We start from the raw sequence: 16,734 nt of genomic DNA, 5'->3' as shown, positions 1-16,734 counted from the left end.
AGCATTTACAGACTTGGAGAAAGCTTGTGACACTGTTGACTGGAATACTCTCTTTGAAATACTGAAGGCAGCAGGAGTAAAATACAGGCAGCAAATGGCTATTTACAACTTGTACAGAAACAAGATGGCAGTTATAAAACTTGAGGGGCATGAAAGAGAAGCAGTGGATGAAAAGGGAGTGAGACAAGATTGCAGTCTATCCCTGATAATATTCAGTCTGCACAGTGAGCAAGCAGTAATGGAAAGCAAACAAAAATTTGGATTAGGATTTTAAGTTCAGGGAGAAGAAATAAAAACTTTCAATTTTGTTGATGTCACTGTAATTCTGTTAGAGATAGCAAACCAAGTATTTGGAAGAGTAGTTCAATGGAAAAGTCAGTGTCTTGAAAGGTGTGTGTAAGATGAACATCAACAAGAGCAAAATAAGGATAATGGAAGGTAGTCAAATTAATTAAGGTGATGCTGAGAGAATTAGGTTAGGAAATGATACACTTAAAGTAGCAGATGAGTTTTGCTATTTGGGCAGCAAAATAACTGGTGATGCCAAAGCAGAAATGATATAAAATGTAGATTGGCAATGGCAAGAAAACTTTTCTGCAAAAGAGAAATTTGTTAAGATCAGATATATATTTAAATGTTTGGAAGTCTTTTCTGAAAGTATTTGTATGGAGTGTAGCCATGTGTGGAAGTGAAACAAACAGTTTAGACAGAAGAGCTGCAGAAGAATACTGAAAATCAGAAAGGTAGATCACATAACTAATGAGGTGGTACTAAATGGAATTGGAGATAAAAGGCATTTGTGGCACAGCCTGAGCAGAAGAAGGGATTGGTTGATAGGACACATCCTGAACCATCAAGGAATCACCAATTTAGTATTGGGGGGAGACCAAGAGACGGATGTCGAGAGCAGATTCAGAAGGATGTAAGTTGTAGTAGTTACTCAAAGATGAAGAGTTTTGCACAGGATAGAGCAACTTGGAGAGCTTCATCATACTAGCCTTTGGACTGAAGGCCACAACAACATCTGGAAAGAAACATTACACACTCATTTGTTTACAGTTAAATGTTTTGCATTAAGAGTTTTTATGCATACAAAATGTCAGAAGTACCAGTGGATGGAAAAATACTCGCCCTCTGAAAATGCACATTGTGAAAAAGGACTGGTAGCTTCTCATACTTGATGCTTTTATGCGCTGCCAGTGTCTTCCAAGCGAGAACCTGGGAACATACAGAAAATATTACTATACTGTAAATATAGGGATACTAAATCCTTGGTAGAATACAAATAATGGAAGGGGTAATGTAACAACACTCTATATTTGTTTCCAGCCAAACCCACATAATCCTGTGGGTTCAGTTTTTATTTTCTTCTGTCAGGCTGAGTCTCCTGCCTTGCAACAATTGTGCATTTTCTGCACTATGTATATCTCATTTTGATTGCTGCTTGGTGCCAAAAGATTGCAGCAGTTGAGTTTCTGAAGACAAAACATCATGCCATCATCAGTTTATCACCTCATATTTAGGTTAAATTGAGTTGTTCCAGTGATCTCTGGCTAGGACTGTTGGGGAAACAAATATGTAATATCGTACTATCAACAGTTATCAGTAATCTTATATCCATACATAATAATTTTGTGTAATATTGTACTATCAACAGTTATTAGTAAACTTATGTTCATGCATAACAATTTTGTGTTTAATTTGTAATAGCGTGGTTGTGCAGGTTGGGTTTTTACAGCATAACATTATCATTGAATAGACACTGTTGTGCGCTTGCTTTATCACTGATTTTTGCATATTTCTAATGGAAAGACTTGATATACATTAGCTTTGTTGGATACAGATCTAACAAAAGATCAAATTTGTTTTATATCAGAGGATTCTGATTGAGTGCTGTTTCATCTAGTCTCTACTGCACTTCATAGATATTCCAGTTGTCAACTGCTGGCTTCTCTAAAGAGAGCACTGCTGTGAAAAACAGACTGCAAAAAGAGCATTATGGATCCTCTTAAATTTAGGAAGTCTCTGGCAGAGGCTCTTTTGGCTTGCCAGTCAGAAAGACGAAGGGCAGAAAAATGTGAGGTACTGTTCATAAATGAGTTAGGTGCCTCAAAAAAGACAAAAATGTACATACCTCATCCAAGACCAGATCTGGGCAAGCAGTACAGCGGGTACGATCACTGGCTCACAGTTGATGACATTTAATTGTTAAAAGGTTGCTCCAGTTACTGATATTGAGTTTATTTAAGTCTACGAGTGATTTGGGTCTTCACACACACAAGTGATTTTCAAAAATATCTGAAAACTGAGCTGCCATGAATAAAGGTCACTTGATCATTTGGCCTTGCTCCAAAACAGAACAGTTTTCAGATCTGCTTGAAAATGGCCTTGTTGTGAAGGTCAAAACCAGTCATGGACTTATGTAGTATATATCAACAGCTGAAAGGGCCTTTCATTAATCGAATATACAGTTGTAGGGTAACAGTTAGGTTCAAACATATGGAAACTAATAAGGATGACAGTTTATCATCACTAACATGTTCTGCAAAAGCAGAATTAAAACAAAATGCATAAAATGAAATCAATACCTCTGTCTTGAAGAGGGAAAGGATTGTTTCAAACTATTTCATAAAAAGTGAAGCAGTCTGTGTTTTTATTACAAACCTTATGCACTTGACATGATTATTACATTTTTATAACATAAAATATGAGTTGATAGCATTTATTTCAAACAAAAGTAAAGTAAGAACAAGTTTCTATTCATTATTGTTCTTCACAGTATCACACATATTGCAGTACGTCAGACGAGAATTAAGCTGGAATAAAACCCAACATGCACTATTATGCTAGTGCTTTTGCCATTACATTTTTATTGAAATAACTTTTTTACTATTTTTTGCATTACCTAATACGTCATAATATTCAGATACTTCAACTGAAGTCAGCTTTTTAAAAACAAAACATTTTCTTGGTGCAAAGTGATGTACTTAAGGTATTGAGGCATCAACAGACAAATGAACAGGACTCAGAGCATTGCTGAGTTTTCAGACAAAACCTTTGCCGATCTAACAGAATACCTATGTGTGCACATACACACATTGTGCAGAAACATTTTCCTGGCTACCAATAATGAGCTGGGACTGCAGGCTGGCTGCAGGGTAGAGAAGGACAAGGGCTTGCAGACAGTGAGGCCAGAAGGATTGCTGGAGCAAAGGTGGCATTTCATCTCCTTTACACACAGAGGTTAGTGCTAGGGTGTAGGATCCAGGTTCACAGGTTATGAAGTTGAGTATATTGTGCTCAGTAACAAGCGCCATCTCTGCTTTTAGTCACTCCCAGCTGTGGTCACTGATTCAGGTCAACAGCTGGTTTTTGGTCATTCCCACATTAAATGCTGTACAGAACTTATAGCAGACCTGATTTGACACAGCTGTTTCCACAGGTGGCCCTGCCTCTGATGTGATAGGATATGCCTGTGACAGGACAGGAGTAAAATGTACTAGGTGGGTGCATAGTACAGATGCAGGCCTTGTGTGTGGGATGATTGTCGGTAGGATGTTCCTCATTTCCATGACGACAAGTAGCCAAAACACTTGCAAAGGTTGTTCTAGTTCAGGGTGATACTGAGTCATGAGGGGAGCACTGCTTTGCAGTTGGTTCATGGGGGTGATGGGGGTGATTCGAGGATCAGTTGCTTGTGTAAATGTGGTAAGGGAAATCTGTTTGTTAACTAGGTTTTGGAAGTAATGCCTGTCTGTGAAGGCCTTAGTAAGACCTACAGTTTACTGAGCGATAGATTGCTCATCACTTTAGATGTGCTATCCAAGGCTGGCCAGACTGTGTCTGAGAAACATTTTAGTGTGGAAGGGATGACACCAATCTAAATACTGGTAGTATTGGTGATTAGTAAGTTTGCATGCATAGAGGTTTTTATGCTTCCACTGGTGAGGTGGAGGTCAACATCTGAGAACATGCCATGCTGTGTGGAAGAGCACCAGGTGAAACAGATGGTAAAGAAGAAAGTATTGAGTCTCTGAGGGTATGAGAATAAAATGTCTTCACCCTGGGTACAAATCATGCACATATCACCAACAAATCCACACCAGACAAGGGGTTTGGGATTCTGGGTGACTTTGAAGGTTTCCTTAAAACAGACCAGAAACATATTAACACAGGAGGGCATCAGGTGTGTATCCTTGGCTGTGTCATGGACTTGTCTGTGTATAATCCCTACAAACAAGAAGTTGCTATGGATGTGGATGTAGTCTGTCAGGTGTATCATGAATTAAGTGATGATTTGGAGGTGGTAGGCTGTTGGAAGAGTTAGTGTTTGAGAGTGCCAAGGTCATCAGCATGGGGTATGTCACTGTATAGGGTGGTGGTATCAACAGTAACAACTAGGGTTCCAGATGGTTAAAAGATGGTGAAGGAAGTGGTTAGTATCTTTGATATGGTACGCTAGGCTTCAAGCAATGGGTTGGAGGCATTAGTCAATAAGAACTCAGATTCTTTCAGTGGGGGCACAGCAACCAGTTAAAATGGGGCATCCAAAATGGCTAGCTTTATGAGTTTTGGGAAGCATGTCCAGGTAGGTGCACTTGGGGTACCTAGGGAGGGATTCTGGGATGGACTGAAGAATTTCTATAGGGATTGGAGGTTATGCTGCACTTCTGGGATGTCATAACTGTGGCAGTAAGAATCAGACAGTTGACAGAAATCTGCAGTTCATTACATCTGTGGTGGAGCCTTTGTCTGGAGTGAGGATGATTAAATCAGGGTCTGACTTAAGGGTGCGGCTGGGTATCATTTAGTCCATCAAGAAATGGAAAATCAAGGCTAGAGTATAACAACATTATGAAAAGAATAGTCAGTACTCATCATGTAGTGGAGATGCTGAGTCACAGATAGGAACAACAAAAGACTGCCAGAAAGTAAGCTTTCGGCTAGCAAAGGCTTTCATCATAAATAGACACCGCACACACACACACACACACACAAACACACACACACACATCTCTCACAAACGTGACCACAGATCCTAGCTGCTGAGCCTATGTCCTCTATCTGCAACTCAGCATCTCCACTATATAGTGAGTAGCAACTGTACTTGTTGCTGTGATCTTCAGTCCAGTAACTGGTTTTATGTAGCTCTCCATGCTACTCTATCCTGTGCAAGCTCCTTCATCTTCGAATAACTACTACAACCTACATCCTTCTGAATATGCTTAGTGTATTCAACCCTTGGTCTCTCTCTGCAATTTTTACCTTCTGCACTTCCCTCCAATACTAAATTGGTGGTCCTAGATGCCTCAGAACATGTCATACCAACCAATCCCTCCCTCTAGTCAGGTTGTGCCACAAATTCCTCTTCTCCCCAGTTCCCTTCAGTGCCTCCTCATTAGTTACATGATCTACCCATCTGATCTTCAGAATTCTTCTGTAGCACCACACCTCAAAAGCTTCTATTCTCTTCTTGTCTAAACTATTTATCATCCCTGTTTCACTTCCATACCCTGGCTTCGCTCCATACAAATACTTGCAGAAAAGACCTCCTGACACTTAAATCTATACTCAATGTTCACATATTTCTCTTCTTCAGAAATGCTTTCCTTTCCATAGCCAGTCTACATTTTATATCCTCTATGCTTCAACCATCCTCAGCTATTTTGCTCTCCAATAACTAATCTAATTCCCTCGGCATCACCTGATTTAATTCAACTACAATCCATTATCCTTGTTTTGTTTTTGTTGATGTTCATCTTATATTCTCCTTTCAAGACACTGTCCATACCATTCAGCTGCTGTCCCAGGTCCTTCGTTGTCTCTGACAGAATTACAATGTCATTGGCAAACCACAAAGTTTTTATTTCTTCTCCCTGGATTTTAATGCCTACTCTAAATTTTTCTTTTGTTTCCTTTACTGCTAGCTCAAATACAGATTAAATAACAATTGGGATAGGCTGCAACCCCGTCTCAGTAACTTCTGAACCACTGTTTCCCTTTCATGCCCATCGACTCTTATATCTGCCATCTGGTATCTGTACAAGTTGTAAATAGCCTCTCGCTCCCTTTATTTTACACCTGCCATTCTCAGAATTTGAAAGAGAGTATTCAGGTCAACATTGTCAAAAGCTATTTCTAAGTCTACAAATGCTAGAAGTTTAGGTTTGCCTTTCCTTAACCTACCTTCTAAGATAAGTCGTAGGGTCAAAATTGCCTAGCGTGTTCTAACATTTCATCGGAATCCAAAGTGATCTTCCCCGAGGTCAGATTCTACCAGTTTTTCCATTCATCTGTAAAGAATTCATGTTAGAATTTTGCATCCGTGATTTATTAAACTCATATCTCGGTAATTTTCACACATGTCAACATCTGCTTTCTTCGGGATTGGAATTATTATATTCTTCTTGAAGTCAGAGGGTATATCGCCTGTCTCACACATCTTGCTCACCAGATGGAAGAGTTTTGTCATGGCTAGCTCTGTTAAGGCTATAAGTAGTTCTAATGGAATGTTGTCAACTCCCAGGGCCTCATTTCGACTTAAGTCTTTCAGTGCTCTCTTAAATTCTTCATGCAGTATCATATCTCCCATTTCATCTTCACCTCCGTCCTCTTCCGTTTCCATAATATTGCCCTCAAGTACATCACCCTTGTACAGACTCTCTAATAGTCCTTCCACCTTTCTGCTTTCCCTTCTTTGCTTATTGTTAGTTTTCCATCTGAGCTATTGATGTTCATACAGGTGGTTCTCTTTCCCCCAAAGGTCTCTTTAAATTTTCTGTACGCATTATCTATCTTACCCCAAGTGATATGTACTTCTACATCCTTACATTTGTCCTCTAACCATCCCTCCTTAGCCATTTTGCACTTCCTGTCGATCTCATTTTTGAGATGTTTGTGTTCCTTTTCGCCTGCTTCACTTACTGCATTTTTATATTTTCTCCATTCATCAATTAAATGTAATATCTCTTCTGTTACCCAAGGATTTCTACTAGTCCTTGTCTACTTGATCCTCTGTTGCCTTCAGTATTCCATCTTTCAAAGCTACCCATTCTTTTTCTTCTGTATTTCTTTCCCTTCTTATTGTCAATTGTTCCCTAATGCTCTCTCTGAAACTCTTTATAACCTCTGATTGTTTCAGTTTATCCAGGTCCCCTCTCCATAAATTCCTACCTTTCTGCAGTTTCTTCAGTTTTAATCTACAGTTCATAACAAATAAATTATGGTCAGAGTCCACATCTGCCCCTGGAAATACCTTACAATTTATAACCTGGTTCCTAAATGTCTGGCTTACCATTATATACTCTATCTGAAACTTTCCAGTGTCCCCAGGCCTCTTCCATGAATACAACCTTCATTCATGTTAGTTATCTGTGCAGAATTCTACTAGACAGCTTCCTTTTTCATTCCTTACCCCCAGTCCATATTCACCCACCACTTTTCCTTCTCTTCCTTTTCCTAGTATCGAATTCCAGTCCACCATGTCTATTAAATTTTCATCTCCCTTAACTATCTGAACAATTTCTTTCATCGCATCATACATTTCTTCAATCTCTTCATCATCTGTGGAGCTAGCAGGCATATTAACTTGTACTACTGTGATAGGTGTAAGCTTTGTGTCTATCTGTGCTACAGTAATACATTCACTTTGTTGTTCATAGTAGCTTACCCGTGTTCCTGTTTTTTTTTTTTTAACTCACTCCTGCATTACCATTAATTGATTTTGTATTTACAACCCTGTATTCACCTGACCATAAGCCTTGTTCCTCCTGCCACTGAACTTCACAATTCCCACTATATCTAACTTCAATCTATCCATTTCCCTTTTTCAATTTTCTAACCTACCTGCCCAACTAAGGGAACTGACATTCCTCACTCCGATTCATAGAATGCCATTTTTGTTTCTTCTGATAACGATGTACTTCTGAGTAGTCGCCACCCAGAGATCGAGATAGGGGACTATTTTACCTCCATAATATTTTACCTAAGAGGACGCTATCATCATTTAACCATACAGTAACACTGCTTGCCCTCAGGAAAAATGATGGCTGTTCACAGTACTATCACAGCAAGGCCGTTTGGTTGATGTTACAAGGCCAGATCGGTCAATCATCCAGACTGTTGCCCCTGCAACTACTGAAAAGGCTTCTGCCCCTCTTCAGCAACCATACATTTGTCTGGCCTCTCAACAGATAACCCTTCATTGTGGTTGCACCTACACAAGAGGTTTGTGATATTCAGAAGGGATCTAGGAAAAGAGAATGAGGCCCAGGGATTAATTGAAGGTATTAGAGAGGATCTGGTTAGGAGGGAGTATGTGACAGGCAGGGTTGGACAGATGTATAAACTGGAAGAGGCAAGGAATCTTAATTAGCTTTAAATAATGTGCTGCAGATGAAGACAATCTATTCCCCAGAGAAAAATTCTTTAATACAAAAGAACATATTAATTACTCCTTCAAAGAGGCTTTCATTTAAACTTTGTATGTACTTTGGACATTGGTTAAATAGGTTGATATCCATATGACAGGGGTTGTTGTCTGCACCTTTTGTGTTATTCATTGCTAGGGGCTAATTACAGTCTTTCCATGTGTTAGCAAATATGTTTATCTTTGTTGAAACTATTGTACTGCCCATATTTTAAAGTTAGTTGCATGCTTTTAGAAATATATATTGATTGCAATGTAAGTAATTTCTTACTTTAGAACACCTTTTACATGCTCATTATACCTGAGATTGCACAGAATTCCAACTGCCTCCTTCTGGAGGATGAATACTCTGTTTACAAGCTTGGATGTGGCACATCCACTTACTTCAATTCCATATGTGACACACAGATGTTGAAATGTGCTTCCCATGAATGGATCAATATGCATACATGTACTTTCAAACAACTGACAATTATGTACTGATCTCATGCTGGCTGCCAGATACCTTGTAACTGTGTCATCTGAACAAGACACAGCCAGGGAAAAAGCACCATAGGGGCAAAGATGCCAGCTGCCATAGAGACTCGTGACTTGAGCAAGTTCCACCGCCACCACAGGTAGCGCTGAGGATGAAGATATCAACAATGCCTCGGCCCACCAATGAAAGGATGACAACAGACAGAAGTCTACTCAGAAGATAGAAGAGCAGCTCTTGCCCACTTGGGTACAGATCATCATTCATGGCTGACTTAGGCAGGGAATGTTGTGTAGTGAACTCTTAGAAGTGAACAGATAGTTGTTGGAAAATGCATTTGCTATTTACTGTAAAGTTTTACAGTAAATTGCAAATGCAATTTACTTATGATTATTTGCACTTAGCCATTGAGGGCCTTTTTTGTGTTTTACATGCAGTATTGCAGACTTCATTATTCAACAAGTCACCAAAACAAGTAAACCTTTCTCACTCATATGTATGACTTTGTTACTAATTTGCTGGAGTGTTGTAGAACCTTCATTCTCCTATCCTGGGGCATAGATGTGTCAAAATGGTAGGCAGAAATTGTCTTAGCGGTGTACTACACCAGAAGCTGTTTCAAAAACTCACAAACTCAGCCTACCATAACATCACTGGCAACTCGGCCTCCACAGCAGTAGTGACAAGGTCTTTACAAAACTACAGATGAGGGCTTACAAAAGGGATGGCATCAGTAAACTGCTCATTTCCTGAAAGAGACATACATGCATTCCAACAAAAATGAGTGATACACTGTAGTGGGGGTGGCAAGGTGACAAGGTCTTTACAAAACTGCAAATGAGGGCTTACAAAAGGGATGGCATCAGTAAACTGCTCATTTCCTGAAAGAGACATACATGCATTCCAACAAAAATGAGTGACACACTGTAGTGGGGGTGGCAACATTCATATTCTGTTATTATGAATGGAAAAAGGAACGGTGGGTTGGATTTTTAGGTTTTCTCTAACTACCTGAAGAAATAGTTCCTCTGAAGCAGTTTATTCCCAAAGATAACATATAAAAAATTTGACATAATTACAAATGCAGTTGCTCATGAAGTTAAATAACTTCCAACACGATTTTTACACACAAGGGCTTTACAGGCAATACAGCTGAGGGTCATATTAATGGGATCAAGGGAAAGAGTTAACTGGTGTGCTGTTTCCATGTCTGTTTAATTAATCCTGTGTGCCCACTATCATGTTTGTCTCCATCTCACCACCAAAGATTCACACAGTTCTTTCATTTTGCACTCGTTTGCTCAAAATGTAGGAGGTCACATGTCCCATGATAAAATCTTAACTTTTCATTGCCACATTCCACAAAACACTGCCAAAATCTTTCCCCGTCATACAACAAGATTACAACATCCTAATTTTAACACTTGGCTTCCAAGTAAGGCAACCTTTGGAATTTTATTTTCTGATTGGCAAAGTTAGCCAGAGCATCATTCCATATTTGGTGATATTCTATGACATTTGTTGCAACTGCTTGTTTCTTCCTTCCTCTGGATGCTGGAATCTGGCAGTGGTTCTCACTAATTTCATGTCATTTCCCACCAAGACACAGAAATTTCAAGTGGCCACTTCTGGTCTCTGAGTAATGTAACTGCAGTTGCTGCCACAACAAATCTCCAGCTTCAGTGGTGCCATGTGTATAGGCACTTCATAGAACACTTTCGTGGAGGACTTGGTGGCCGCAAAATGAATTGCGAAGCAGTGTGAATCCATTATTGGATTTCTAGTGCTAGTGCATTTTATTGACATATTGTGATCTGAGTGGTTCATGGTGTGGGTTCCTGTAGTCATGTCCTAGTTCATGAACCACGGGCAACGTATGAGTGGCCAAGTAAGTGGTCCCGACAGTCGGGATACCAGTTACTTTGGAATAAGGCTGGGCATCTCGGACATATTCTGAGTCGTGGTCACCTTTGTGCTCATACGGCAAAGACTACCAAATCCACCGGTTAGTCCCTCAGCCGTTAGGGGTAAAACCCAATGGGACTCGGGGCAAGTAAGGCTAGCAACCTGCTTCCCTGGTACTTTAAATATGATGCTGGCAACAATCAGGGCAAAATGCCTCGGACCTTTGGAGGTGACGGAGTCCCACCTCTAACTGACAAACCAGGGACTCCTAAGATACGACTTGGCAAACAAATGGTAATGAGATGGGGAGCTATTAATATCAATGGGGGCTACTCTGGGAAGAAGGTAGAGCTGGCAGAGGCTGCAAGTAAGATGAGGCTGGATGTTTTAGCTGTTAGTGACATTCGGGTAAGGGGTGAGAAAGAGGAGGTAGTGGGAGAATACAAGGTCTACCTGTCAGGAGTCAAAGCAGGAATAGCACAATGGGGTGTAGGGCTTTACATCAGGAAAGAAATGGAACCCAGTGTAGTTGCAATAAGGTATGTAAACGAACGACTGATGTGGATAGATTTGACAGTGTCTAGCAAGAAAATTAGGATTGTGTCAGTATATTCGCATTGTGAAGGGACAGATCAAGATAAGATGGATAGTTTTTATGAGGCACTCAGTGATGTAGTTGTTAGAGTAAAGGACAAGGACAGTGTTCTGCTCATGGGTGATTTTAACGTTAGGATTGGAAATCGAACAGAAGGGTATGAAAAGGTTATGGGTAAATTTGGAGAGGATATGGAGGCCAACAGGAACGGGAAACAACTCTTGGATTTCTGTGCCAGTATGGGCTTAGTAATCACAAACTCCTTTTTTAAACATAAGAACATTCACCGGTATACTTGGGAAGGCAGGGGAACCAGATCTGTCATTGACTATATAATAACAGATCAGGAATTCAGGAAGGCTGTGAGGGACACACGTGTATTCAGGGGATTCTTTGATGACACTGATCATTATTTAATCTGCAGTGAAATTGGGATTGTGAGGCCGAAAGTGCAGGAGGTCAGGTCCATATGTAGGAGGATAAGAGTGGAGAAACTTCAGGATAAGGAAATCAGGCACAAGTACATAACAGCGGTCTCAGAAAGGTACCAGTTAGTTGAGTGTAGTCAATTACAGTCATTGGAAAAGGAATGGACAAGGTACAGGGACACAGTACTAGAAGTGGCTAAAGAATGTCTTGGAACAGTAGTGTGTAAAAGTAGGATGAAGCAAACAGCTTGGTGGAATGATACAGTCAAGGCAGCCTGTAAAAGGAAAAAGAAGGAGTATCAAAAATGGCTACATACCAGAACCCAGGTAGACAGAGAAAGTTATGTTGAAGAAAGAAACAAAGCCAAACAGATAATTGCAGCATCCAAGAAGAAATCATGGGAAGACTTTGGAAACAGGTTGGAGACTATGGGTCAAGCTGCTGGAAAACCATTCTGGAGTGTAATTAGTAGTCTTCGAAAGGGAGGTAAGAAGGAAATGACAAGTATTTTGGACAGGTCAGGAAAACTGCTGGTGAAACCTGTGGATGCCTTGGGCAGATGGAGGGAATATTTTGAAGAGTTGCTCAATGTAGGTGAAAATGCGATCAGTAATGTTTCAGATTTCGAGGTAGAATGGGATAGGAATGATGATGGAAATAGCATCACATTTGAGGAAGTGGAAAAAATGGTCAATAGATTGCAGTGCAATAAAGCGGCTGGGGTGGATGAAATTAAGTCGGAACTTATCAAATACAGTGGAATGTCAGGTCTTAAATGGCTACACAGGATAATTGAAATGGCCTGGGAGTCAGGACAGGTTCCATCAGACTGGACAAAAGCAGTAATCACACCAATTTTTAAACATGGAAACAGAAAAGATTGTAACAACTACAGAGGTATCTCTTTAATCAGCGTTGTGAGTAAAATCTTCTCAGGTATTGTTGAAAGGAAAGTGCGAGTATTAGTTGAGGACCAATTGGATGAAAATCAGTGTGGGTTTAGGCCTCTTAGAGGTTGTCAGGACCAGATCTTTACCTTACGGCAAATAATGGAGAAGTGTTATGAGTGGAACAGGGAATTGTATCTATGCTTTATAGATCTAGAAAAGGCATATGACCGGATTCCTAGGAGGAAGTTATTGTCTGTTCTACAAGATTATGGAATAGGAGGCAAACTTTTGCAAGCAATTAAAGGTCTTTACATGGATAGTCAGGCAGCAGTTAGAGTTGACGGTAAATTGAGTTCATGGTTCAGAGTAGTTTCAGGGGTAAGACAAGGCTGCAACCTGTCTCCACTGTTGTTCATATTATTTATGGATCATATGTTGAAAACAATAGACTGGCTGGGTGAGATTAAGATATGTGAACACAAAATAAGCAGTCTTGCATATGCAGATGACTTAGTTGTGATGGCAGATTCGATTGAAAGTTTGGAAAGTAATATTTCAGAGCTAGATCAGAAATGTAAGGACTATGGTATGAAGATTAGCATCTCCAAAACGAAAGTAATGTCAGTGGGAAAGAAATATAAACGGATTGAGTGCCAAATAGGAGGAACAAAGTTAGAACAGGTGGACGGTTTCAAGTACTTAGGATGCATATTCTCACAGGATGGCAACATAGTGAAGGAAGTGGAAGCGAGGTGTTGCAAAGCTAATGCAGTGAGCGCTCAGCTACGATCTACTCTCTTCTGCAAGAAGGAAGTCAGTACCAAGACTAAGTTATCTGTGCACCATTCAATCTTTCCACCAACTTTGTTGTATGGGAGCGAAAGCTGGGTGGATTCAGGTTACCTTATCAACAAGGTTGAGGTTACGGATATGAAAGTAGCTAGGATGATTGCAGGTACTAGTAGATGGGAACAATGGCAGGAGGGTGTCCACAATGAGGAAATCAAAGAAAAACTGGGAATGAACTCTATAGATGTAGCAGTCAGGGCGAACAGACTTAGATGGTGGGGTCATGTTACACGCATGGGAGAAGCAAGGTTACCCAAGAGACTCATGGATTCAGCAGTAGAGGGTAAGAGGAGTCGGGGCAGACCGAGGAGAAGGTACCTGGATTCGGTTAAGAATGATTTTGAAGTAATAGGTTTAACATCAGAAGAGGCACCAATGTTAGCACTGAACAGGGGACCATGGAGGAACTGTATAAGGGGGCTATGCTCCAGACTGAACGCTGAAAGGCATAATCAGTCTTAAATGATGATGATGATGATGATGATGATTGTGATCTGAAAGCTTGTTCCTGTCCTCCACTCATGCAAGCAATGCATAATTAATTCCAACAGAATATTGGCTTCTCACCTGTGATCTCCATGGATTATTACTACAGTCATTGCCAGTTTAAAAACATTTTTCCACACAAGTGACTTATCATTTAGCATCCCAACCTTCCCTCTTTTTCCCTCACACACTTCCACATGCATCATTATTTTGCTGCTAACTGAAATGCACCGCTTATAAATCTTACACTTGTGGCACAGCAAGAGGCCACTATCAACTGTGCTATATATTGCATAGAAATCTTACAGTTGTGCATTATCTGGATCCCCTCTCAGATTGATGCCACAAGTACTGTCTTGTGTTGCTTGTGTCTTAAGCTGGCTCTGATTACAATACAATGGTGCATAAAACATCACATGTAATTGTTCATAATTCAGTCTTGTGTCACTGTTCTTAATGCATAACCCGAGTTTCTTATAGTTTGGCACAAAAAAAACAATCTGATGTTCCCAAGCCAGACACCTATCTAACATTACACTATGAAAGTGGCCACACCATGATTTACCATAGCTCTACTAGAGCTACACTTCGTAATATTGTTAGCCTCTTCTTGTTCAATTTGCATAACCTGATAACTCTCTTTTATGTCTGACTATAATAGACTTTTATATGATACCATAAGTTTACAGTAGCAACTCTTGAGAATCTGGATCAACTGCATTAGATTTGAAGATGATATTACCGTAATAGCTGATAATGAAACACAAAATATGCACAATATGCTTTCTAAATTTGCAACAGTACTGGGAAAGTTGTAACTTGAAATTTATAGCCAATAACTCAAAATTGTGATACTCAAAATATCAAATTCAAAAAGGACACCTGACACAAAACAGGGGGAAACAAAAAAAAGTTGATAAATTTTGTTAGGTAAACACCTTAAACAAGGAAGATATAGCATGGAAATCAGAAAACAATGTAACAACAAAATATGCTTTCACTGAAAGATCTGGAGGGTACTTCTCTATGGCTCTGAAAGCTGGACACTGGTGAAGACAGACAGAAAGTGCTTAGAAATACAAGAAGTTAGTTAGTTAGTCAGTTACTTACAAGTTCCATGGATCATGTTGTATGACAGATCGTATTGCTGTGGAATGAGTCACTTTACATTCACATCACAAATTAATTTGTGGATACAGCTACATTCTGAATCTTTCTAAGTCTTTTTTTATTTTATTTACCTTTTTAACAAAAAGAAAAAAAATACAGATCTTACTGAATAAAAGGAGTTGTCAAGGAGAAACTTTCTCAGTTTGTTATCAAATTTTACTTTGTTTTCTGTCAGACATTGTACATCACTGTGCAAGAGGTCAAAAATTTCTGTTTCAGCATTGTGTATCCCCTTTCATACTGAAGACAACTTTAATGTGGAGTAATGAATGTAATTTTTGCTTTTGGTATGGTAATTATGTGCCTCATTGTTCCTTTTGAATTGTTGGGTGTTATTTAGAATAAACTTCATGAGGGAACAAATATACTGTGAAGCAGTAGTTAAAATACCAAACACCTTAAACAGATGTCTACAAGATGAATGTGGGAGAGATCCACGTTTTATTCTTACAGAACATTTTTGTGCAACAAAGACTTCAAAAGATGAGTTGCTGTAGGATATTATTCTGTATGACATTATTGAATGAAAATATGCAAAATATGTCAAGTTACTGATTTGTCTCTCCCCAAGATTTGCAAGGACTCTAAGCAGAAATATGGCTGAACTAAGTTGTTTTAGGAGCTCCAAAATGTGGTTTTTCCCAATTTAAATTCTCATCAATACAGACCCCTAGGAATTTTCAATTTTTTACCCTCATCGTACGTGTAGTAGCCATAGAAATGCAGAAATGAATATGCTGTGTGTTTTGAAAACTGAGGATGAGACCATTTGCAGAAAACCAAGCAATGATACTTCTATGAGCTTTATTTACTATTTCTTCTGTTTCTGTGTGTATGCTTGTATTGATAAAAATAGTAGCATGCCTTTGGAAAAAATTAATGAGCAACAACTGAACTGAAAGAAAAATCATTGAAGATGTATTCAAAGAAATCAATTAGCAAAGGAACCTCAGAATAACTATTTACAAAAAGGAAACTGAGGCTCTCGAATATCTATATTTAAAACACACAATGGCCTAGGAAAATAACAGTAGAATTTGGATTGGAGGAAACAAAACATCAAAATTCTCAAGAAATAGAGAGGACAGCACAAAATAGACAAGAGTAGTTATAGCAAAAATGCATAGCCTTTAGAATTTGATGATGGTGATAACAAATAAGGTGCATTATCTATAATATGTAGACAGTGGAGTTTACTTTTGTATTCAGTTCTTGATTGATTATTGAAGATAGAGCATTATATGTTGTAGAAAACTTCGATTAGGCATTCAATATATGCTGCAAAAGACAAAAAGGAAATGCCACTCTAAATGCAATGACCTATTATCCTGTATGGAGCGCAGTATCACAAGGTATGCCTCAAAACTCCATTCTAGAGCCAGTCTTCTTTGTACTCTATGTGGATGACTTTCCCTGGATAAATTCTCCAACAAATATTTTGGCAGTTAGTACTTGTATTAACTTAATTTGAACATCACAAAATACATTATTATGTAGTTCAACACAA

General features: G+C 39.2%; 1 protein-coding gene across 1 annotated transcript in view; it reads right to left on the bottom strand.

Annotated features, from left to right (window-relative positions):
- Positions 1-16,734, bottom strand: part of LOC124788632 (fatty acid synthase-like) — a 507,799-nt gene that overhangs the window by 189,375 nt on the left and 301,690 nt on the right. Inside the window, exon 16 of the mRNA XM_047255903.1 lies at positions 1,110-1,218. Coding sequence (XP_047111859.1) covers positions 1,110-1,218 — 109 coding nt within the window. The remainder of the gene's footprint in view (positions 1-1,109; positions 1,219-16,734) is intronic.

This window comes from Schistocerca piceifrons, chromosome 3 (assembly GCF_021461385.2).
Source record: "Schistocerca piceifrons isolate TAMUIC-IGC-003096 chromosome 3, iqSchPice1.1, whole genome shotgun sequence".
Taxonomy (NCBI): Eukaryota; Metazoa; Arthropoda; class Insecta; order Orthoptera; family Acrididae; genus Schistocerca; species Schistocerca piceifrons.
Note: the sequence above shows the minus strand (reverse complement) of the source record. Positions and strands in the feature narration are given on the sequence as shown.